Below are 26652 nucleotides of genomic sequence, written 5' to 3' on the forward strand. Positions count from 1 at the left end.
CTGCAAAAGAATGAGACTGTCTTTTCATGTTTCTTCTTTGTGGCCTTTCTTATTCTTTCTAATTTTGCAGCATTCACTTTTTTTTTTTTTTTTTAGTGAGGCAATTGGGGTTAAGTGACTTGCCCAGGGTCACACAGCTAGTAATAGCATTCACTTTTGACTGTTTTGTGGTGTTTCTTTCCCTTTGCATTGTTGTGGACATTGTGCATTTTGTTTTCTTGACTCTGCTTATGTCAGTTTGCATAAATTTATTTGTCTTTGTTTCTCTATATTAATCATATTTATAATTTCTTATAGTATAGTAATATTCTATTGCATTCAAATATCACAAAATTGCTTAGGCATTCAAAGGGCATCTGCATTGTTTCTAGTCTTTGCTTCTATAAAAAGTGCTGCTAGAAGTATTTTGGTGCATATGGGGGTTTTCTTATCAGTTACATCCTTGGGGAACATGTCTAGTAGTAAAATTTCTAGATCAGAGGGTATACACATTTTAATCACTTTATTTGCAAATTTGTTTTCCAAAACAATCACACTGATTTCACATCTGCACTAGCAATGCACTAGTGTGCTTGTCTTCCCACAGTGCTTCCAACATTGACTATTCCCATCCTTTTTTTATCTCTTCTAATTTGTTGCACATGAGGTCAAACCTTAGCATTGTCTTGAATTTATTATTTAGTTTTATCAAATGTTCCTTCATATGGTTTGATAATAGTTTTTTTCAATAATTTTCAGTTCTTTTGTGAACTCTTTGTTTATATCTTTTGACCACTTATCTTTAGGGGATAGCTTTTGGCCAGACCCCTCATTCATCAGATGAGGAAACTCAGGCTCACGGATATGTCCAAGACCCCACAGACAGGTAGAGGCAGAACTAAGACTTCAATCCAGATCTTAAACCCAGATCTTCTGACTTCTGAGCAGCTTTCCTTCCAATATATCACATTACCTACCATTCAGAATTGAAACAGGACAGCTTACTTCTGGTGATTGCGCTCTTTTCCTTGGCATCTGCCAAAGCACTGCCATTTTGCTTTGGCTCTCACATCTTGTGGAAAACCTGCATGACTGACAGAAGGAGTGTTACCCTGGCTTTTGCTCTTAGGTAGCCTGGTCCACAGTGGATCTTCATCACTTGTTGACTGGACATTTTTCTGAGGGTTTTGGTTAGCTTTCAGCTAGTTACCTCTCCTTCCCTTTTGCCTGCTGAGGGCTTGTGATTATATGGAGTTCTCTAGCTAATAATTCCCAAATGTAGGACTTGGAATCCATTTTTTTTTTTTTGGTGAAGGTGCAGGATGGGGTTTGGGGGAGAATTATTTAATCAATCTATAAACATTTGTTAAGCATCTACTATGGGTATTATGTAAAGTGCTAGGAATATGAAAAGAGGCAAATGACAATCTGTCCTTGGGGAGTTTACAGTCTAATGGGAGAGAGGATATGCAACAAATGTATACTGAGAAAGCCTTATATACAAGATAAATGGATAATCAACAGAAGGAAGACACTAGAATTAAGAGGCATTTGAGAAGACTTCTTATAGAAGGTGGGATTTTAGTTGAACTTAAAGGAAGCTGGGAAGGTCAGTAGCCAGAGTGGAAGAGGGAGAGCATTCCAGGCAAGGGGGATGGCCAGAGAAGATGCCCAGAGCTGAGAAATGGAGTGTCTTGTTTGTGGGACAACCAGGAGGCCAGTGTCAGTGGACAGAAGGATAAGTTATGGGGAGTAAGGTATATGGTAAGGATTGGAAAGGTAGGAGGGGACTAGGTTATGTGGGGCTTTGAATGCCAAACAACATTTTGTATTTGCTTCTGGAGGCAATAGGAAGCCACCAGAGATTATTGAGTAGGGTGTGTGACATGATTGGACCTATGCCACTTTAGTGGCCAAATGAAGAATAGATCGGAGTGGGGAAAGACTTGAGCAGGCAGACGCTACCTCCACCCCCCAGCAAGTTGTTGCAATAATCAAAGCATAAAGAAATGAGGGCCTGCACCAGATTAGTGGCAAAGATGTTGGCAAAGGTGAAATTGACAAGCCTTGTCAGCTCAGATATGGGAGTAAGAGGTGTAGGGGGGTGCAGAATGTTGCCTAGGTTATGAGCCTGAGGGATTGAGAGGATGGGTATGGCCCTCTACAGTAATAGGGAAGGTTGGGGTGTTGTAGTTCAGTCATTTTTCAGTTGTGTCCTATTCTTTGTAATCCCATTTGGAGTTTTTTTGGCAAAGATACTGGAGTGTTTTGCCATTTCCTTTTCCAGCTCATTTTACAGATGAGAAAACTGAAGCAAACAGGTTTAAGTGACTTGCCCTGGTCACACAGCTAGTAAGTGTCTGAGGCTAGATTTGAACTTAGGAAAATGAGTCTTCCTTATTCCAAGCCCAGTTCTCTATCCACTGTGCCACCTAGCTGCCACAGATTGGGGGTGGGAGGAGGGTTTAGGACAAAAAATAATAAATTTGTTTTTGGACCTACTGAGTTTCAGATGTCTACTTAACATCCGTTTAAAATGTCTGAAAGGCAGTTGGAGATGGGAGATTAGAGGTTAGCAGAGAGTTTGGGGAAAGATAGTAGATTTTAGAGTCATCAACTCAGAGATGATAATTAAATCCGTGGGATATGATGATATCACCAAGTGAAGTAGAGAGAGAGAAGAGGGTCCAGAACAGAATCCTGATGTATGGAGCAAACTGCCTCAGTTTACCCAAATAACTCGAGGAGACCACCAAGTCAAGCAGAGACAGATTTATTACATTCCCATAGGAATGGGCAAGCTCAATACTTGAACCGTGCCAGCTAATACATGCCTTTACCTTATATAGGAATGTTGGTCAGAGGGGAAGTCCCCATGCACACTAGGTCGAGCTCACAATCTAACATCCAATCCTGTCTCACCCAGGGTGCATGTTCAGTTCATGATCAATGTATGGAGACATGCATATGTGTTCCAGGAGCAAGGGGGAAAAGGGGAGGGGGAACAAGGTCAAACCAAAGGAAGAGGAAACAGGGGAGTGACAGTCAGATGTTTCAGATCTCACAGTTCCCACTGACTCCCCTCTCCCGGCGGCCCCCCCCCCCAAAGATATTCAACCTGAATAACAGGAAGAGTCACTCAGGTGCTTCAGCATTGTTCTGCAGTCTTGTTAATTCCAGAAGGATGACAGGGTCAAAATTTATCTTCAGCTATGTTGGGAAGAAAAGAATAATCCATTGTTGGGACCCCAGGGCCAAGGGGACTCCACTCTGAGAAAAAGAGACATGTCACTTAACATCTGGTCTCAACTTAATTGCTGCATCCTGTGCTGAGCCCTGTTCTTTCTTCTTGAGTCCCGAGTATTGAATTGATGGGCTAACTCCCTGACCCACTGACTGGGGTTCTGACACATGATGGATTGCAGACAAAACTAATATGTAGCTGACAAGTGGGGAGACTGAGCAGAAGTAAAAATACTGTTAATTGGCAATAAAACTTAAAGGAGACAGTGAGAATTTGACAAGCAATAAACTTCTAAACAAACTATACTGGGGCAGGGCTGGGTACCTTCCAGACCCCATCCTCAGAGTTTAATCTGACTCAAATCCATAATCATATCATACACTGAGGAACACGTATTAGAGGAAATCTCTAATTCCTTCTGGAATCTGGAAGAGAATCCAGCAAAGAAGACAGAAGAGGAGCAGTCAGATAGGTAGAAAGAGAACAGGAAAGAGAAAGAATGGTGTCCTGAAAACCTAGAGAGAAGAAAGTCTTAAGGAGAAGAGAGTGATCAACAGTGTCAACAGCTGTTCAGAGAGCTTAAAGAGAATGAGGACTTAGAAAAGCTCATGGGTTTGGCATCTAAGAAATCATCAGTAACTCTTTACTCTTAAATTCCCTTTCCTCATTACTTTAGCATAGTTGCACTGTGTTCTTCAAGATAAGTGAAAATCCCATAATTTTCTTTTCTTTCTTTTTTTTTTTGTGAGGCAATTGGGGTTAAGTGACTTGCCTAGGGTCACACAGCTAGTAAGTATTAAGTGTCTGAGGCCAGATTTGAACTCAGGTCCTCCTGACTCCAGGGCCAGTGCTCTATCCACTGTGTTACCTTGCTGCCCCAAATCCCATAATTTTTAAAGTAGGCATATGGTCTGCCTTGGTCACTTTGAAGATATTTTTAATGTTTTCGATGATTTTAAATAATTTTTAAATGCTAGTTTGCAAATTTAAAATGTGTGCTAGTGTGTTCTGAGACCAAATGACCAAATGGGAATGGATGCTATCCTTTTTTTACAAAAATTTTTTAATTTTTAAATTTTTTTCCATCCTTAGAATAAATATGTACTTTTTGTAGCATTAGTATTCATTTCTTAAATATGTATGTGCTTACATACATATTCTTAAATGTGTATATCTTAAATAGACATCAGAACATTAAAATAGTAATCCTTTTTCTTTCAGATAACAAGGAGCTAAACTTTTTGAGATACCATACAGAATGCCATTAGTATTATCCAGACCAAGATAAGCTTTGTTTCATTTGCTTGAGAAGCATATTATTTACATAATCCATTCAGTTTATAAGTACTTTTCTGCTTGAGGCTTATATTAAGAATTTCTTTTGTATGTATTTTTATTCAAAAGTAAATTTCATTCTCAGAAGAAAAGAGGATAAACAACATATGACCAGTTCCTTAGTAGGAAGGGAGAGACTGATCAGGTAGACTCCTAGATTGTATATTTTTCCCCTACTGAGAAAATTATGAAAAATCAGGGTTAACACATAAAATCATTTGATTTCCTTTTTATCTTAAAAATCTCAAAAAAATCGAACATAATAAAGTGATCTCTTTTCAATACTTTCTATTGAACTAAATAAAATTTTTTTGTTTGTATTGTGACCCTCAGGCTTTCATAACTTGAGGAACTATTTGGAGAATTTTTTTTTCTGATGAATGGGTTAATGGGTAAGCCACTAAGATTTAAATCCTTTGTAGATTAATGATCCAGCTCATTAACTTCTTTGTTTATACTTTCACACTTCAGTGATCTAAATAAAATGATATTAATATGGTTCAGTTATCCTTTTATCCTTTCCCCTTTTTGTGACTTGAATTCTCATGTAGATAGTTGTCTATTTTTTATATTTGGTCTCTATTGTTTATTCAATAAGAACAAAACAATGACTGGGGCAACAGTTATGAAGGCACAGTGTTTTGTGTAAAAGACTAAGAGCATAGCTAAGCAGTTGAGAATGTTTTTGTATTGATAAAAGAGTGACTTTTTCAGACTGGCACTTTAATTTTGTCTTGAATTTACTTTCAGATGACCACTCAACCCATGTCCATTAGACCTTGTTATAGAATAAAGTTGGGATTTATAGGAGAGGGTTTTTGTTTTGTCTTGTTTTTTGTTTTTCACCAGTTTATCAAGTTGCATTTGTACCCTGAAAACTTGAATATAGGAGAAGGCTTTGGTGTTTTGTTCAAAAACAAACTTTGTGTATTTTAAAATAGTTTATTTAAACCTTTCCAGAAAAATAGCTTGTACAACAAGTTTTTAATTGAAGTGACTTATCAAGTTATTAACTGTGAACCTTTTAAACGCGCTTCCGTCTTACCAATTTTTCAGCAGTTTTGAATCTTTTGTAGTTCTCAGACAAAATGAAATGCCTTCAGGTTAAGTATCTATTAAAAATGTATGGGAGAGGCATTTATTTTGATGTTTTAGAAAAGTACATTTTTACATCATCATGCATTTTCTTGATTTTATAGCATACGTAGCTGTTTTCATTTATCATATTTATTGATCAATCTAGTTGAGTTTTTAAAAATAGCATTTTCTTACTCACATTTAGCCACAGGTAAGACAGTAGTGCTTGTTTTTTGTTTTTGTTTTTGTTTTTTTTACCATTTTTCCTTTTTTCCCAGCTCATCAGCGACTGGAGCCAGTGACTCTGTCAGGGATTGTGGCATTTATTCTCAGTCTCTTATGTGGGGCCCTGAATTTAATTCGAGGCTTTCATGCCATAGAAAGTCTCCTACAGGTACTGTGTCATTTTTATAACTTTATGGAAAATAGTTACTAATTATAATTATAGTGTATAGTCAAATTCTAAGTACTTACCATGAGAATGTATTATTCTAGACTCTAGATTAAAACAGACAATTTGTGACCCCAAGGAGCTTACTGTCTAGTAGATAGAATGTGTATTACACATACACAAATAGATGTGATAAAAAGTAGGATGTGATGAAAGAAACTTGAAAAGGGGAGAGAGAAGGGAGATACTCACCAATAAGCTCTGCCAGAAACAGCTCTCTCTAATAAACAAGAGCAACTAGCATTAAATTGCATTGCTACCCAAGACTTGCCCTACTATCCTCACATAGTTATTGGTACTTGGATTGACACGGAGAAGGCTGATAGAAGAAAAGAAACTCCAGAAGCCCAGAGAAGCATAGAAATCATCATCTAGAAATACTTCAGGGAGGGTCTTGACCCCATTTGCATTTTTGTATTGATTTTTTTATACAAGATCTGGGCAGCTATAATTCAAATCCTTCATAAACCACATTGGAATGTATATAAATCCAGTGTGTGGTTTTGCTTTCATCTTTTAGTGCTATGGAGGTAATGTTTATCACATAAGTATTTAGAGCAGAAATTCTTCACCTTTTTTATGTCATGGTACCCTTTGGCAATCTGGTGAAACCTTCAGACTCTTTCTTAGAATATTGTTTTTAAATGCATAAAAGAAAAAAGGATTGTAAAGGAAACCAGTTATATTGAAATACTGTTATCAAAATATTTACAGACAAGCACACAGACCGCTAGGTTAAGAACCTCTCATTTAAGAAGGTCTTTGCTGCTAGATATTGGAGGATGGGCAAGACAAACATTTTCAGTCAGTCTTTAAGCATTTATTAAATGCCTGCTAAGTGCCAGGCACTGTGCGAAGTGCCAGCGAGCCTGATCATCTGCCTAACCTTTGGAATTAGCTCCAGTAACCTAGGATAAAGCTTAGGAGAGGGCATTCAAGCGTAAGGGGCAGAAGGTTTGCAAGTGACAGGGACTAGAACATGTTTCAGAAACAATTAATAGTCCCATTTAGCTGATTGTGTCAAGAATGCATCAGAGAGTTGTGGGAGATAAGGACGGAAAGATAAGCCAGAGACATAGTGTCAGGGGCTTTCAAGGAATTTTGTGTTTTCTGTTCTTTGTTTTTGTGGAGCAATGAGGGTTAAGTGACTTGCCCAGGGTCACACAGCTAGTAAGTGTCAAGGGTCTGAGGCCGAATTTGAACTCAGGTTCTCCTTAATCTTGGGCCAGTGCTTTATTTACTGCACTTCCTGACTGCCCCTAGGAGTTTGGGTTTTTTGAAAGGTATTATGTAAGGTATATGTAAGCTATTACTTCAAAGTTCAATTTGTTTTAAGGTCATGGCCTGTCTGAAATTTCTGTTTGGACAAATGATTGCCCCATTTATTTTTTAGGCTGTTAACTGGCTGGGGATATATTTGATGCAAAGTATACTGTATATCTCACAAAATTTTTATTTGTACTTATGTACTTGTATTTTTTGTGCATTCAGCATGGGTTTTTTTAGAATTGTGAGGCAAGGCTTGAGGGAAAGATGTAGTCTTTGGTTTTCTGAGGTAAAATAGGGAAGAAGAGAGGACAAACATGATAGGGTTGGGTTTATTTTTTTACAGTTGCTAGGAACAGTTTGTGTTCATAATTTATAGTTTGTTTCTAGAGGGTATATATACAATGTGTGTTACCTAGTCAGATGAGCTAGTCATTTTTAATACTTCTCTGAATTTGTAAATATGAATAAATTTATTATAAACTGACAAATTATAGAAATGAATGTGATTTTTCCAGATTGAGTTTATAAATGTTCTCTTTTTTCTTCAAGAAACACTATTGAGAAAATACATTAGTTTGCTTCCAAGATAGAAATGAACCAACCGCTTGTTTTATTTTCTACTATAAGAAAGTGATTTGCAATGATTACCAAAAAATATCACCCAGAAACCAGGGGCATCTAATATTGCTATCACTCTTAGTGTTTCACTATCCAACAGAGAAATATTACTGAATTTAACATTTCAAAGGACCCTTAAGGTCCTCAGACCCTTAAGGACAGGCTTAACAGGAAGGGGTCTTTGATTTCTTTAGCACCACACATCAACCCTGAATAGTGTTATCTTCTAGATGTATAGGAGACCTTGTCTTGTATCTAAGTCTTGTTTAGCAGAGCTTCTGTTTGATATGTATTTTGGCTGATGACTGTCAAGGTCATAGCCCAGATGACTTACAAGAGTGAACTTTCTCTTGCATCTGTATAGCCTTTCTTTTTTTCATTTTGGATAGTCCGTTTTGTATAGTTGTATGTATCTCCACAGTTTGCTCTGCCCGTACCAACATTTTCTGTGTTCTCTAAATCTATATTTGTTTGTGGGTCTTTTAAAATGTGTGAGTAGAAATACAGAATTTTTAATAGCATAATTCAGTACAACATTTGTTATTCTTTCAGTTATTTAACACAGACATGCTAGGATCTTCGAGAGCGCAAAGAAAGTATAAGACAAAGTCCTTAGGTAATAAATGATCTAATGGGGGGAGAAATGACATACAAGATAAAAAAAATTAATTAATACTATGACAATATGTATGATTAATGCCAAAAAATATAAAAAAGATCAGGGGTTCTTTTTTTGGGGGTGGTGGTGAGGCAATTGGGGTCAAGTGACTTACCCAGGGTCACACAACTAGTAACTGTTAAGTGTCTGAGGCCGGATTTGAACTCAGGTCCTTCTGAATCCAGGGCGGGTGCTGTATCCACTGTGCCACCTAGCTGCCCCAGGGGTTCTTTTTTTTTTTTCCCCAGGGGTTCTTAATCTAGGGTTCAGGAACTTGTTTTTTAAAAAAATATTTTGATAACTATTTCTATGTAATTGGTTTCCTTTGTAATCCTATGTTTTATTTTATGCGTTTAAAACCATTATTCTGAGAAGGAATCCATAGGCTTCACCAGACTGTCGTAAGGGCCATGTGGTAAAAATTATGTGTGGTATAGGCAGCTTTTGAAGGACCTCCCCTTTTGGGGGAGAAAAGATTGAATGCTCCCTGAAGGGAGGTTAGAGAGCACTTCCAGAATGCTAGCTCTGGAGGCACTTCCGGAGTGCTGGCTCTCAAGTCACTTCCAGAATGCTAGCTTGCTCTCTCAGTTGGTGACTCTCCTTGCAGTGGCACGTGTTCATTCTGCCCTCTGGTGCTGCTGTTTTGTGAGTTTAATTACGGAAAACCCTAAATTCCTTTGAACTAGCTAAATTAGAAACAGTCTGGGTTTTGAATAGGTTAAGTTCAGAGTTAAGAGTATTTATCTGTATTTCTATTTTCCTATTTCCTTATCTTTGATTTTTTATTAGTTTCACCTTTGTTGTTTAATTAATTCCCAAGTAATCAAATCTGATCCTTTGTGAACTAAAGCTTAGAGGCTCCTTTCTTATTGGCCTGGGAGAAATACCTAAAAGGGCAGTTCAGAGCAGAGGGAGAACCTAAAGGTCCCTCATATTTCTGGGACCCCAATATTAAGGCAAGGCACCCAATATAACGCTCCGTATATCAAATTTGACCCCCACAGCCATGACACAAAAAAGTTAAGAACCTCTGACATAAACAATAAAAATAAAGGATTTGCAGGAATTCAGAGGAAGGAGAGATGAATATGACCTGAGAGTGATCAGGGGAAGTTTCATGGAGAAGGGAGAATAGTACCCCCATCTTGATTTTAAGCCTTACCAAGCTGTTTAAGGGGAGAAGAAAGGTAGAACTGCATTTAAAATAATGAAAGAGACAAATCTAATGCAGATTGCTCAGATGTAGGGATTTCTTATCATCAGCAGTGTTCTAGAGAACTGTATAGGGACTGGAGACTTAGTCTGTCTACTGACTGGGGAAGTTCCCCGAATATATCCTTAGGCCATCATGATCCTTGGTCTTTTCTTGTCCTCAACAAGGACATTTTGGGGAAGGTCCATCTGAAGCACTGCATAGAAGTGGGACAGGACTAACTTCTTGTGGGCTATGCGAAAAGATTCCACTTTTATCCGGCATACCGTACAACTCCTTTCTTGGTCCTCTCAGAGATTACAGTGACCAAATCTCAATGGAAAAATTTTCATGCCTTTTACTCAGAGCAGTCTGAAGTCCAAGGTGATTTACTAAAGCCACAGGGCCTGCCTTGTACTCAACCCCGGGGAAAGCTTCACATTGATAACAGTGAACGGGCTTCTAGGTCTTCCCTCTTATCTCCCTATGGTTTGTGATGGCCATTTCAGAGCCATAAACTATCCATGGTTTTATCAGTACCAGTCTGAAATCCGTACTGGACTTGTGGAATCTGAAGTCCCGCTGTAGATGAAGCACTTGAAACTTGTGAGCAGAGAAACCACCAGAAAGGATACAGCAGAGCTGCAAGCTCCTTCCCCTGTCTTTCAGGGGCCTTAGATCATGCTGTGGCCCTTGAAATCCATGCAGAGCTACTAGAATTATAGTCTATCTACAGACCCCCCTCCCATAACCTATAGACTGTGGGAATACTTCCTGAGGAAAGTTTTCTAACACCTGGCCTGAGAGGAGGTCATGAATGGAAGGATGTACCTAAGGTAGTCCATTGTAGGACCCCATGAGTGCTCACTGTTTTCATGGAACCATATTCATGTCAACTTTCCTTTTTGAGATGGAGGCCTCACTGTCATTTAGCTGGCTGGCCCACCCCTAGCACTCTTCTCCCCACTGGCCCTCAACAAACAAAACCAAGTCCATTCTCTCAGCACTTGCTGGCTAATTTCAGTTCCCTCTTTTCTTATAGGCTGCTTTCCCTGATCTGTTCTATCTTTTAAATACCTGCTTGTTCTAGACTAATCCCCAAAATATTTCAGTGGCTGTCACTGACTGCTTTACCATGCTGCTATTTGGAGGAAAAGCCTCTACAGTTAGTTCTTTTGTTTCAGGGCAGACCATTGACTTGAGTGTCCTTTATGGAGGCTGGTACATTCGCCTTAATGCTGTTACTAGATGAAGATGCCTCCTCTTGACCCCCACCAGTGTGAAACATGTTCTCCGTGCTATTTAATCAGATATCCTCTTACAGTTGTCTTAAACTCAGCATGTCCAAAACATGAGCTTAATTTCCTCCCAAATCTGCCCTTTTATTAAATATCACCATTTCCACTGATGATATCACCATTATCCTAGTCACTCAACTTGTAATCTTTAAATCATTCTTGAGTTTTCTCTCTCCTCCACAACTCATCACCTGCTCTTCCAATATCTAATCAACTGCCAAATCTCATAGATCTTGTCCTCATAACATCTCTCATTTATCTCCTTTCTGTTCACACAGTTTCTTTACTAGTTCCGGCCCTCATTACCTCTCTCCTAAACAATTGCAATAGCCTCCTATTTATTCTTTCTGCCTCCAGTTTTTTGTTCTCCAGTCTATACAGTTGCCTTTTCTCCTGTCCTCCTTTCACTGTAATATCTTTCACCCCTTTCTCACATGAAGAGATAGCCCTTCTGTTTGCCAAGGCAAACACCTCTACATGCACAAGTGATCCCATTCCTTTCCTTCTTCACCAACAGGTTGCTCCTTCTTCATCCCCACTTTTTCACTAATCTTTAGTCTTTCCCTGTCTACTGACTGCTTCCCTACTTTCTACAAACATGTCCATGCCTTCTCCATCCTCGTGGTGGGGGTTTTTTGTTTTTTAGCATACCCTAGTGGTTACTGAATATCTCTTTAAATAGTTCTTTTTTGCTGAATTACTTTATTGAGCAAATTGATGAAATGTTCACTACCTAGTAAAATTTGCCAATATTTATTTTCCATGAGTAGTGACCCTACAAACATGGTATATAGGCTGACAAAGTTGTGAATTTTGGTTTGTTTTTTTTAGCCCAGATAGAGGTCAAAATATTTTGGAAATTTTTTTCTTAGGTAAGATAAAATTAATGCAGGTCTATCTTGGGGCAGAGGTATGGATGTGTAGTAATGGCTCCATTTAGCTTTACCCTTTTGATTTTATAGTACTACGTTGCTTCTTTGTCAATTTGCATTTTAACATTTGAAACTGGATTGTGTGAAGTCCTCACAAGTTAGGAAATTTTATAACTTCTCAAAATCTTATTATACTTATTGTACTAACCTTTGACCTTTTATCATTTTTATTCAACATTATTTTATCATTTCTCAGTTTTTGTACTATTATTATCCACTGACTGAGAAGATACATAACTGAAAACCACCATGAATTTGGTAATGCTTTTAAATGAATTCATATTTTATTAATCACAACAAAATCTATAAAACTTTAACATAGTAAAGCACATATGTGTAAAATATTATTTGTTCTATCTGGAGGAGATATGTGAATGTGTATACATATTTCTTATTTTACTAAATCACTTAATGAAGTATAGACCCCTTGCAAAAACTGTAAGAGTCTGTGAACCTCAGGGAATCATTGTTGTGGTCCTTTTTGTCTCTACTACTCATAGTACTTAGCTATTACCTAGTATAGTCATCTGTGTATGTATCTCTTCCTCCAACTACCTTATATGCTTCCAGAGATGAAGGGTCAGGCCCTATACTTTTTCCTATTTCAACTTTACTTTTAATAATGTCTAGGTTTCATTTTATAGAGACTTTATCCTGTGTGCATATTGTTGTTATTTAACATTATGTCCCCCTGAGAATGTTTTACTGGATTGAGCCACTTTTCCTCTCCTTTCCTCTCTTCTCCATTTGAAAAAGAAATGACTTTTTGTTTTGTTTTCACAGAATGATGGTGAGGATTTCAGTTATGTCATTGCATTTTTTCTTGGAACAGCAGCTTGTCTGTACCAGGTAGGTTCTAATTCATTTTTTTAAGGAGCAACTCCCTCCTACTGTTATTAATCAGTAAGCATTTGTTAAAGGACTGATATATGCCAAACACTGCAGTATGCACTAGGGACATAAAAAAAAAATTAAATCCCTGCCCTCAAGGACTCGTATTCTGTTGGAGGGAAACAAGATGTACACCTATAAGTACACACAGAATAAGTATAAGTATATGCAGTATAAATACAAGGTAATTTTCTGTTGAAGGTACCAGCAACTGGAGATCAGAGGAAAAGACCTCATGCAGAAGACAGTGTTTGAGCTAAGTTTTAAAGGAAACTAGGGATTCTGAGAAACAAAGTTGAGAACATGTGTTCCAGGCATGGGGAACAGGCTGTGCAGAGGTATGGAGATAGGAACAAAAAGGTTCAGAGATTGAAGATGCATTGTCATGTTTGAGGAGCAGCAAGAAGGCCACTTCGTCTGCACTGTATAATGCATGAAGAGTTATAATGTATAATATGTCTGGAAAGGTTATTTGGAGCCAGATAGGACAGGGTCTTAAATCCCAATTAGAGAAGTTTGTATTTTTTCCTGGAGATAATAGGGAGCTATTAGAATTTATTTAGCATATAAGTAGTATAGATGTGTTCTTTGGAAAGATCATCATAGCTGTATAGGGGACATGACTTAAGTTAACGAGACCAATTAGTGGGCTAATCCATTAGTCTGGGGAAGAAGTGATGAGGGCCTATACTAGTTTAGTGATTATGGATGGAAAGAAGGGGACATGTGAGATATCATGGAGATAGAATTGATGAAGCTGTGTCTGAAACCATATTCACTTCTGGGATAAAGGAGAGTGAGAAGTCAAGTCTTACTCTATGGTTGTGAACCTGGTTGACTAGAAGGATAGTCAGACTTTTAACAGATAAGGAAGTTTAGAAATGAAATTATATTTTGGGAAAAAATTACAAGTTCTGTTTTAAACATTGAGTTTGACATACCTGTGTAACAACAACTTTGAAATTTCCAACAGGGAATTGTTGATACAGGGGCTCAGGAAAGAGGCTAGCACTGAATACAAAGATCTGGAAGTCATCTAAGAAGTCACTAAGAAAGACAGTATAGGGAAAAGAAAGAGGGTTTGGGGAGCCCTGAGGAGAGAAGAAATTTGGAATAGGTGCTTTAGGGAGTGTGATGGAGACTTGATAAAAGGCGGTGGTGGGGCAGCTAGGTGGTGCAGTGGATAAAGCACTGGCCCTGGATTCAGGAGGACCTGAGTTCAAATCCAGCCTCAAACACTTGACACTTACTAGTTGTGTGACCTTGGGCAAGTCACTTAACCCTCATTGCCCTGCCAAAAAAAAAAAAAAGAGAGAGAGAGAGAGACTTGATAAAGGAGAAAAAGCTTGCTGTATAGTTGAGATTTTGGTTGAATCATTTCAGTAGTGTCTGACTCTTCATGACCCCATTTGAGGTTTTCTTGGCAAAGATACTAGAGTACTTTGCTATTTTCTTTTCCAGCTCATTTTAGAGATGAAGAAACTGAGGCAAAGAGGATTAAGTGACTTGCCCGGGTTCACACAGCCAGAGCAAGTGTTTGAGGCTGGATTTGAACTCAGGAAGATGAGTCTTCTTGACTCCAGGCTTTATACTGTATCCACTGTGCCCCCTAGCTGCCCTGACAGCTCATTATAAGGGATCAATCAGTTTTTTATAAGTGGTCACTGCCTTTCATTTATAGTTAGTAGGAATGCTCTTACTCTTTCAGAAATCTCACTCTCCTCCATAGTCTGGAATTGCTGTTTTAAACTACTCAGTTCATCTAATCTAGATAGAGCCTGTTTAAAGCTGTACATCACCAAGAAAATTCTCTGGCTTTATAATGGAATGGATCAGCTAAGTGCATATAAGACAAATTTAGCTAGAACCTAATTCCTGCAAAGGGTTCTAGACAAACCTTCATATTAGATTCTCCTGTTGATACAGGTGTGATTTGCACTATGGGAAATCTTTAAATGCAAAGTAAACTTTGAGTTGCATATTATTTAACCTGGATAAGCACTTTAGAGATGATGAATACAAATTCCTCATTTTAAATATGAGCAAACTGAGGTCCAGAGAGGATTTGTCAGATAATAAGCTAGCACTGGAGCTGGGAATGGAATCATCCTCTTAGGTCATTGTCATTCTTAGCACATAAATGGGATAAATGGGTTCTTTTAAGTCAGTTCTGAAAGCACAACAAACCCATGTGTAAGTAAATCCAACCAAACAGTCCTAGGCCTGTTTGCAGTGATGGTGTCAGATCACAGTGTCACAGACTTAGAACTGGAAAGAACCTTGGAGGTTATCTAATCCAACCCCTTTCTTTTATAGGGAAGGAAACTGAAGCCAAGAGAGATTAGGTGATTTGTTCAAGGACACATAAGTAGTAGGTGGCAGAAACAGGATTTGAACTCGGGTCCTTTCCTAGTCCCCTCCCTCCGCTCACCCTTATGCCTTCCCTCTTAGATTGCTCTCCATTTACATTATATATACATGTGTGTATATGTACATATCAAGAGGTATATATGTTTTATATAGTATAAAAATACATGTGTTTATACACACATATGTGTATAAACATAGAGAGGGACATGTGTTTATATGTATTTATTTATTTATATATACATCTATATACACACACACACATACACCTAAAGACATATTTTGTATGTGCAGTTATTTGCATGTTGTTTCCCCAATTGGAATGTCAGCTCCTTCAGTGCCAGGATGGCTTTTTTTGCCTTTCTTTGTATACCCAGTATTTAGCACAGCCCTTATCACATAGTAAGCACTTAAGAAATGCTCGTTGTTGACTTACTGTGGCTCCAGATCCAGCATTGTTTTCACTGTATCATATCGCCTTTATCCATTTAGTAGACATTCATTTATTAAGCACCCACTCTATGTACTGTGCTGGTTGATAAGAGGGATACAAAAGATAAATGACTGAAGTCCTTGTCCTCAAGGGGATTAAAGTCTAGTAGAATCTTGTCTCCTTGTTATCCTCATGATAGCTTATGTTATATACCTTTATTTACATATTATTTCTTGGCAAATATTTACTTATGACAGTATATTAATTGATTTATTTACTTATGACAGTATATTAATTCTACAACATAAGAAACTCTTTTAGAATCCCGATTAGCCAGTATCAGGGATCACCAAATTGCCTACCTCACTAATTAAAAAAACAAACTCCACAATTCATCCAGACTTGCCTACTCACAGTTTATCAAGTATGCCATACACAGACCTTAATCACTTTGCTCACACCATTTCCCTTAGCTGGAATGGTATCCCTTTTCTCTTATCTAAATTCTACCCTTCCCTCTAGGCCTTCCTTAATCCCTATCTCCCTCAGGAAAATCTGTTTAGTGATTATTCCCCTCTAAACTCTTGAAATGAGTACTGCTTGGGCCAATCATTTGTTACTTAGAATAGTCTGGTTTTATGGCCATTCTTCTTTTTGAGTAAATGTCTTTTAATTTAAGTTGCTGGAGAGTAGGGATAGTATTTAATGCTTTTCTGTATTCCTGGCACATTACTCCTAATAGACGTCCATAAATAAACATTTATGCTAGTGATTCAATTCGATTTAATAAACATTTACTAAGTGCCTACTATGCTAGGGATACAAAAAGAGGCAAAAGACAGTCCCTGTCCTCTACTGATTTACCATCTGGGGGTATCAGAATAGGGGGAGGCAACATGCAAATAAATATGTACAAACAAGCTACATACAGGAAAAATAGAAAATCGTTAAAAGATGGAAAGCACTGAAATTAAGAGGGTTTGGGGAAGGCTTCTTGTAGAAGGTAGGATTTTAGTTAGGACTGAAAGGAAGCTAGGGAGGTCAGTAGTTGGAGCTGAAGAGGGAGAATGTGATAGGCATAGGGGATAGCCAGAGAAGATGCCCAGAGAGGAGAGATGGAGTGTCTTGTTGGGGGAACAGCCTAAAGGCCAGTGTCACTTAGGGAGTAAGGTATAAGAAGACTGAAAACGTAGGAGGGGACTGGGTTATAAAGGACTTTTTACAATAAGCAGAAAATTTTGTATTTGTTCCTGGAGGGAATAGGAAATTGTATTTTCAATATGTTTGGATACCTCTGTATTCACAATATAATAGTTTTCTCCTTTGTGGAAGAGGACATCCAATTTTTGTGACCCTGGGCAAGTCACTTAACCCTCATTGCTCTGCAAAATATATATAAAATCTTTTCCTTAATTACATGTATGGACAAATTTTAACATTCATTTAAAAAAAATTTTGAGTTGCAAATTTTCTTTCTTCCTCTTTCATCTCCTCCTTCCCTGAGAGAGTAAGCAATTTGATATAGGGTCTATCTGTTCAATCATGCAAAACATATTACCATATTAGTCATGTTGTGAAAGAAGACAGATCTAAAGTAGAAAGAAATACAGAAAATGAAAAATAGTATGCTTTGATCTATATTCAGATTCCATCAGTTCTTTCTTTGGAGATAGGTAGCATTTTTCATCACGAGTCCTTTGCAATTGTTTTGGATCATTGTATTGCTGAGAAGAGCTAAATCATTCATAATTGATCATTACACAATATTGTTGTTACTATGTGCAATGTTCTTCTGGTTCCGCTCACTTTACTTTGCATCAGTTCATGTAAGTCTTTCCAGGTTTTTCTGAAATCAGCCTGCTTGTCATTTCTTTTTAGCACAGTAGTTTTCCATTACAATCATATACCACAACTTGTTCAGCCATTCCCCAATTGGTGAGCGTCTGGAGGGGAATAAATTAAGGGTTCTCCCAGCACTGATGTTCTGTGGCCCTATAATGTAATGTTTCTTTGATTCAAGAAGTGTTTTAGAAAGCTTCATCCAACAATAGAAAGCAAGATATATTGAACCAGGAGAAATGAGAGTCCAGAAGATGCATTAGTAGATTCTTATAGTGACAGAGACAGGAGAGATTAAAGGCTCAAACCAGGGTGATAGTAGGGAGAGTGAACAGGAGCAGAAGTGGTGAAGGAAGAATTCCCTATGATTTGGTGACTGGCTTTGGAAATTCAAAGAAAAGGAGTTAAAGATGACTCCAAGATGATGGTATCTGTAGGATTAGAAAAGGCCGGAGAAGAAGCAGCTGGTTTGTACAGGTGGAAGATAACACAAATTTAAGCATTTCATTATTGAAATAACTGGCTAAGATAATTTTTGATCTGTGTTTTTGTAAGTGGTACATTCCTGATAGCAAACAGCAAGATTGTTACAGTTTTAGTTGTACAAATAGAGTAACTCAAACTAATTTTCAATGCAAACTTTCAAGACCATTATTAGAATGCAGGTACACAATTCTTATATAGAAACTTTAGTTCCAGTGTTCTCTGCCTTTTTTACAGTCTTTGTTTTCCCAGTTTATTTTGTTATCTTCAGAAGTTGCCAAGCTGCCAAATTTATCAAGTTTGATTGCAGTAAATGAGAGTTTTGTGAATGACATCTTATCTCTGTAGTTGGCAATCCTGATTGCTTCTTAAGATAATTTGTGGATGCTTTGCTTTTAAAGGAGCAAATCAAAATTCTCTACAGGGTAATGTCAGGTAGATTGTTGCATCATGATGAAACAATGTCTCCCAAGTATTTTCTTTTTGAGAGGGAGATAGATAATCATTTTGTCAGATGACATTTCTTACAACAAATCTTGCTGGGAAGAAACATTTTTTCATTATAAACAGTCATTAGGGGCCCACAGTTTACTAAATGCTAATATGATCTCGTTTTCTCTATCCATCAGAATCTTTGCAAGTACCTTTTGAGCAGATCTGAAAAAAATTATGCATAATTTGCCATTTCTCAGACTGTGGGTATCACTGGAAACAGAGATTAGCAAGGCACAGCCACTTCATCCTCCACTCATTCAACAAACATTAATCACCTATTGTGTGTGAGGTATTGTGCTGGGGGTGGGTATACAAAGGTGAAACATGACCCTATTCTGCACTCAAGACCAAATCTTGAAATGATGGAGGATGTCAAGTGCAAAAGATTAGTGAGACTAGGAGGGATCACTGCCCCGTGATTTCAATCATACAAGAAAAGTTCTTGGGTTATATTTAAAGCTATGATAATAGATTGTTGGTTTTAACTTTTTAAAAAATTATTTTTGTTGCAAGCAAGAATTCAGAAAGAGGATTCTGGGAAGGTGGTAGAATAAGACAGGAAATGCCAGGCTCTTGTTAAGGGCTAGTCTGTCTAAAATATCTAATGAGTGGTCGCCAATAAATTATAAGCTTTAGCAAGAATTATGTTTTTAAGCATTTATTAAGGAGAATAAGAATTTGGTAAAGAGAGAGAGAAAGGCCTAGATTCCTATCTATTAAAGGGAGAGCACATTTCTAGCTCCGCTCTCCACCAGAGTCTAAAGGAAAGAGAGCAAGACAGAGCGCTAGTCCCTTCCTTCTTCCTCTCACTACCCTGCGTCACTTCCTGATGCCAAAGAAAAGACTCCTGGTCTTGCCCTCAAAGACCTTCTCTTCATGGGCAGAACTCTTCTACAGTAAGTCTCCAGCAGGTGGCGTCATTCCAATCGTTACACTCTCCAAATTTCTACCACAAAAAAATTTAGTGAACTCTGAGTGGCAGAATTTAAAAGTCTAGATAAAGCTTTTATCCTCCTAAGACAAGTTGAGAGGACCTTAGGAAAGAACTAGGTATTTGGCCAGTTTGAAGCGCAAACAGCTCCCTGTGACTCTGCTGAATTAACAAACAGCAAGTCCTAGGGGTAGCTGGATCTGGAAGCAGCCTCAGCTTTGGAGCTTTCATCTCCAGGACAGTTTAGGGGTTTGGATAGCTGAGATGGGGAAGATTGAAGGACCTCCACTGTCACTGGATGCTAGGCCAGCTGTGCTGACCAGACATAGTGCCGGGCTCTGGCTGTGGGTGAGAAGGAACGAGCACACATCTGGTAAGCTCAGTAGCAAAGGAGGAGGGTGGGTGAGGGGACCGTGCTGGCTATGGGCACTTTCAGGAGAACAGAGTTCCTGGTTTCTGAGCCAGGGTGTACGGGAGACCTGAAGTTTGCAGCTGTGGGAAGGACCTCAGGGACAGAGAGGAGTGCCTGAGGTTGGGCCCCCAGATGATAGAAAATAACAGTATGAAAAACTGGAAGCCCGAGGTAAGCAAAGGAGAAAGAACCCAACCACAGAAAGCTACTGTGGGTATAGAGAAGATCTGGGTTCATACTTAGAAGAAGATAGTAAAGTTTAAAAAGCCATTCCTACTTTAAAAAAAATGTCAGATGGCCACAAGCTCAAAAAGAGTTCTTAGAAGAGCTTTAAAAACACTTTAAAAATCAAACAAGAGAGGTTGAGGAAAAAATTAGAACAATCCAAGAAAATCAAGAAAAGAAAGTCAGCCAGTTGAGAAAAAGAGACCAAAAACTTAAGGAAGAAAATAACTCCTTAAAAACTAGAATTGGGCAAAGGGAAGCTAATGACAGTATGAGACACCAAGAAATAATAAAACAAAATCTAAAGACTGAAAAAAATGAAGAAAATGTGAAATATCTTAATAGAAAAACAACTGATCTAGAGAACAGATCAAGGAGAGGCAATGTAAGAATTGTTAGAATACCTGAAAGTTATGATAAAAAAGAGTCCAGATATGATATTATAAGAAATCATTAAGAAAAATTGCCCTGAAGTTCTGGAACAAGAGAGTAAAATAGAAAAAGAGGGAGAAAATCCATCAATCACCACCTGAAAGAAATCTCAAGATGAACTCACAGGAACATCATAGTCAAGTTTCAAAGCTCCCAGGTTAAAGAGAAATATTATAAACAACAAGGAAAAACCCCCCCAAATTTTAAAAGCTGTGTAGCTACAGTCAGGATAACACAAGATCTAGCAGCTTCTATCTTAAAAGACTGAAGGGCTTGGAACATTATATTTTGAAAAGCAAAGGATCTGGGGTTGCAACCAAGAATAACTCACCCAGAAAAGCTTAGTATAATCCTGAAAGAAACTAACAAGAACATATATTGTACATGCCTGCACATGTGTAACATATATCAAATTGCTTGCCTTTTCAATAAGGAGGAGAAGTGAGAGAGGGAGAGAATTTGGAACTCACAATTTAAAAAACCTAATATTAAAAATTGTTTTTACATGTAATTGGGGGAAAATAAGATATTAAATCATTTTTAAAATGACTATGGCTTAGTAGAAATATTAGGAATCTATTCTTGGGTTTGAGAATATGTTCATAGGGCAGCTAGGTGGCGCAATGGATAAAGCACTGGCCTTGGATTCAGGAGGACCTGAGTTCAAATCCAGCCTCAGACACTTGATACTTACTAGCTGTGTGACCCTGGCCTCACCAAAAAAAAAAAAGAGAGAGAGAGTATCTTCATAGATATAATTACTGAACCAATGGAAAGTCATAAGACTTAAAAGGAAATGCAGAGAAATAAGAGCATCCAAACAGCTTTGGACATAAACCTAGGGTAAGGCATCAGGACATGCATCTATGATGATCTAGAAAAGTAGATTCAAAAGGAATAATCAGACAGGAGGGAAGAGAATTGGGTCCCTCATTGAATATAATTTTTATTGCATTGTGATCTAAAAATGAGAGAGATATGGGTAGGGAGGGAGAAAAATTTGAAATTTGAAATCTTATATAAACAAATGTTGAAAATCATTTCTACATGTAACTGGAAAATAATAAAATAATTTTATTTTTTTTAAAGGAAAGCAAAAAAATTAAAAAAAAATAAAAATGAGAGATACAGAGTTAAGATAAAGTACAATTTATTATGCTTCACCTGAGATTAAAAAAAAAAAAACGGATAGCAATCATGATCACTTAACCCTCATTGCCCCACAAAACCAAAAAACTAATTGGGGACTAAACCTAATCTAAAGAATGAGTGGGTTAAAGAAAAAATAATAGAAACAATAATTTCATTACAGAGAATGACAGTAATGAGACAACATATTCGAAATTATGGAATGCAGCAAAAGCAGTAACCAGAAGAAAATGTATATCTCTAAATGCTTAAAGTATTAATAAAATAGAGAAATAACAGACCAATGAATTGGGTATGCAATTAAAAAAACTAAAAAACAAAACAAAAAAAAATCCCTAATTAAACACCAAATTTGGCATCTTTAAAATTAAAGGTGATATTGATAAAATTGAGTGTAAGAAAACCATTGAATAAATAAAATGAGGACTTGGTCTTATAAGAAAAAAAATAAACCTTTGGTTAATATGATTTGGGGCAAGGGGGCAGCTGGCCTCAGACACTTAACACTTACTAGCTGTGTGACCCTGGGCAAGTCACTTAACCCCAATTGCCTCACTAAAAAAACACAAAAAACAAACAAAAAATGATTTTTTTTTAAAAGAAGAAAACCAAATCACAAGTATTAAAAATGAAAAGAGTTGAATATCTAATCAAGATGAAATCAAAGAAGTTATAAGGAGTCATTTTGCCTGTGTACCAATAAATTTAATAATTTATTTAGAAAAAGAAATTGAACAGGCCATAAATGTTCTTCCTAAGAAAAAAAGCATCAGGACCAGGTGGATTTACAAGTGAATTCTATCAAACATTTAAAGATCATGTAATTCCAATATTAAATAAATTATTTGGAAAAATAGGCAAAGATGGAGTCCAAACAAACTCCATTTTTGAAATAAATATGATACTGATCTCTAAGCCAGGAAGAGCAAAATCAGATAAAGAAAATTATAGGCCAATTTCATTAATGAATAAAGATGCAAAAGTCCTAAATAAAATACTAGCTAGGAGACTACAACAATATATTACAAAGATTATATATTATGAGCATGTGGATTTTATACTAGAAATGCAGGGATGGTCTAATATAAGGAAAACTATTAACATAATTGATAATATCACTAACAAAAATCATGATTATATCAATAAATGCAGAAAAAGCTTTTGATAAAATCCAACACTCATTTCTGTAAAAAACACTTGAAAGCATATTTATAAGGGATTTTTCCTCAAAATTATAAGAAGCATTTACCTAAAACCACCAGAAAGTATTGTTTGTTTATTTTATGATTTCTTTTTGTTTTGTTTTGTTTTTTGGTGAGGCAGTTGGGGTTAAGTGACTTGCCCAGGGTCACACAGCTAGTCAGTGTCAAGTGTCTGAGGTGGAATTTGAACTTGGGTCTTCCTGAATCCAGGACTGGTGCTTTAACCACTGTACCACCTAGCTGCCCCAGCAAGTATTATTTGTAATGGGGATAAGCTACAAGCCTTTCCAGTAAGATCAGGAGTGAAACAAGGGTGTCCACTCTCACCAATATTATTCAGTATTGCATTGGAAATCCTAAAAGTAGCAATAAGAGAAGAAAAAGAGATTGAAGGAATCAGAATGGGCAATGAGGTAATAAAACTCTTTTTGCAGACAATATGACAATATACTTAGAAAATCTTAAAAGATTCAGCTAAAAAGTTACTGGAAACAATAGTTTTAGCAGAGTATCAGGATATAAAAGAAACCCTCAGAAATCATCAGCATATATTACCAACAAAACTCTGCAAGAAGAGATAGTAAGAGATACCCCATTTAAAATAAGTATAGTTAGTATAAAATACCTGGGAGTATATCTACCAAAACAAACCCGAGAACTACATGAACATAATTATAAAACACTTTTTATACAAATAAAGTCAGATTTAAATAATTGGAGAAATATTAACTATTTATGGCTAGGCCAGAGTCAATATAATAAAAATTATGACAGTTTTACCTAATCTATTTATTCAGTGCCATTCCAATTAAATTACCAAAAAATTATTTTACTGAGCTAGAAAAAATAGTAACAAAATTCATTTGGAAGAACAAAAAGCCAAGAAAATCAAAGGAATTAATTAACAATGTAACGAAGGAGGTTTGGCAGGGCTAGATCTTAAACTATACCATAAGGTAGTAATTATCAAAACTATCTGGTATTGACTAAGAAATAGAAAGATACATGAGTGGGACAGAGTAGACATACAGTATACAATAGGAAAAGACTATAGTAACTACATTTGACAAATGTAAAGATTTAAGCTTTGGGGATAAGAATTCATTATCTGGTAAAAATAGTTGGGAAAGCTAGAAAGCAGACAGAAATTGGGCATAGACCAATATCTTACACCATTGACCAAGATAAAGTCAAAATGCATATATGACTTGGATATAAAGGGAGATTTAAGGAACATGGAACATGTTACCTGTTATGAATAAACAAGAGCATTGTGATATGTAAAATGGATAATTGTGATTACATGTAGCCAAGATTTGAAGAAAACCAGAAAATTGGGAGAACATCTTTCTAGACAGTTTCTTTGATAAAAGTCTCATGTGTCAGATCTGTAAAGAACTTTGTCAGATTTAGAAGAATACAAGTCATTCCTAAATTGATAAATGGTCAAATGATACGAACAGGCAGTTTTTCAATGAAGAAAGCAAAAGAATATATAGTCATAAGAAAAAATGTTCTAAATCACTATTAATTAGAGAAATGAAAATTAAAATACTTTGAGATTTAGTCAGACTGGTTAAAATGATAGAAGGGGAAAGTGACAAATATTGGAGGGAATGTGGAAAAATTGAGATGCTAATTCACTGTTGGTGGAACTGTGAATTGATCCAACCATTTTGGAAAGTAATCTGGAATTATGCCCAGAGAGTTACAAATGGTGTGTACCCTTTGACCCATCAACACCACTATTAGGTCTGTTTCCCAAGGTGAGCAAGGAAAAAAGAAACTAGATTCTCTAAAATATTTATAGCAGCTCTTTTTGTGGTGGCAAAGAATTGGAAATTAAGGGGATGCCCATCAACTGGGGAATGGATAAACAAATTGTGGTATATGATTGTGATGGAATACTACTCTGCTATAAGAAATGATGAACTTTTTGATTTTAGAAAAACATGGAAAGAATTACATGAAATAATGAAGAGTGAAATGAGAACCAATAGAACATTGTACACAGTAACAGCAATATTGTTCTAAGAACAATTTTGAATGACTAAGTCATTTCGAGTATTACTCAAATCAGTTACAAAGGACTTATGAAGGAAGATGCTATCCACATCCAGAGAAAGAACTGTATGTATAGGATGGTTTACACATACATACATACACACACACACACACACACACACACACACACACGCACACATCTAATGGTAGCCTTCTCTAGGTCAGGGTGGGGAGGGAGGAAGAAAAAAAATTATAAGTGAACAAAAGAGAAAAGAAAATTTAGAAGGAAGCACAGAAAAGCAAGGCAAACAATGTGTAGTATTTATTACAATTATTCAAAAAAAAAAGCAAACAGTATGATATGGAAATTCATGGTCTTGTATGAATACTCTTTTTGTGTTGTGCTATGTACATGGAAATGTTCTTTTTTTCTTTTTGTATTTAAGTTCAAAGTGAATAAAAAATTTTAAAAAGAGTTCAGGTAGGTTTTAGGATGGGGAAAATGGCTATGATATAAAAGTAAAAGACCTCTATAAAATTTAATACCAATACGTGTGTGTGTGTGTGTGTGTGTGTGTGTGTGTGTGTATATATATGCATGTAAATTATATATACAACACATGTCTATAGATACCGTGTGTCTGTGTGTATATAGATATGTGTACATATGTGAATGTATGTATATGAAGTATATGTGGGTATGTTACATAAACATTGTTCAGTTGTTTCAGTTGTGCCTGTTTATAACCCCATTGGGGGTTTTCTTGGCAAAGATACTAGAGTGATTTGCCATTTTCTTCTTTAGCTCATTCTACAGATGAGGAAACTGAGGCAAACAGGGTGAAATGACTTGCCCGGGTTCACACACACACACACACACACACACACACACACACACACACACACACACAGAGCTAGTAAGTGTCTGAGGCCAGATTCCAAATCAGAAAAACGAGACTTCCTGATTCCAGGCCCAGAACTCTATGCACTGTTCCACCAAGCTGCCCACATATGTGTACATCGTATATATGAGAATTTGTGTGCGTGCCTGTAACAATGAGAAAAGGCTATTGGATTAAATAGGTTAATCATTGTGTTCTCATAGACAAAATTAATTGTGCACAACCCAGTTTATCTGAATGGTAACATGCTTCTTAATCAGTTCTAATTTTTTTCAAACTTTTACTTTGGTATTTTGGTGTATAAGTGATTTTATCAGTATGGCTGCACCTTCACCATTGGAGATTATGGTTCCTCCACAATTTCTTACTTTTTTTTTTAAATTTTTTTTTAGTGAGGCAATTGGGGTTAAACGACTTGCCCAGGGTCACACAGCTAGTAAGTGTGTGTTAAGTGTCTGAGGCCGGATTTGAACTCAGGTACTCCTGACTCCAGGGCCGGTGCTCTATCCACTGCGTCACCTAGCTGCCCCCACAATTTCTTACTTTTGAGCACAACAACCAATAAGCCAGTTTAACATGCTGTGTTTCTAAATTATCAGTATTTCATTCTTATTTTCTTACAAGACCTTTTAGTCTTTTATGTCAACTTTAGGATACTCACCTCTACTTAGTTTTTTCTGAAGCCAGCCTTCAATTTAGCACAGGCCATTGCCTTCTTTTCTTTTCTTTCTTTTTCTTTTTCTTTTTTTTGGCGGGGCAGTGAGGGTTAAGTGACTTGCCCAGGGTCACACAGCTAGTAAGTGTCAAGTGTCTGAAGCTGAATGTGAACTCAGG

The 26652-nt window shown here is 37.0% G+C and overlaps 1 protein-coding gene across 4 annotated transcripts in view; it reads left to right on the top strand.

Annotated features, from left to right (window-relative positions):
- The window catches only part of SEC22A (SEC22 homolog A, vesicle trafficking protein), a 72092-nt gene that overhangs the window by 37516 nt on the left and 7924 nt on the right, over positions 1–26652 (top strand). For all 4 annotated transcript variants that reach the window (XM_043992882.1, XM_043992883.1, XM_043992881.1 and 1 more), the window contains 2 exons: positions 5914–6029; positions 12837–12902. In XM_043992882.1, the coding sequence (XP_043848817.1) occupies positions 5914–6029; positions 12837–12902 (182 nt within the window). The remainder of the gene's footprint in view (positions 1–5913; positions 6030–12836; positions 12903–26652) is intronic.

This window comes from Dromiciops gliroides, chromosome 3 (genome assembly GCF_019393635.1).
Source record: "Dromiciops gliroides isolate mDroGli1 chromosome 3, mDroGli1.pri, whole genome shotgun sequence".
Taxonomy (NCBI): Eukaryota; Metazoa; Chordata; class Mammalia; order Microbiotheria; family Microbiotheriidae; genus Dromiciops; species Dromiciops gliroides.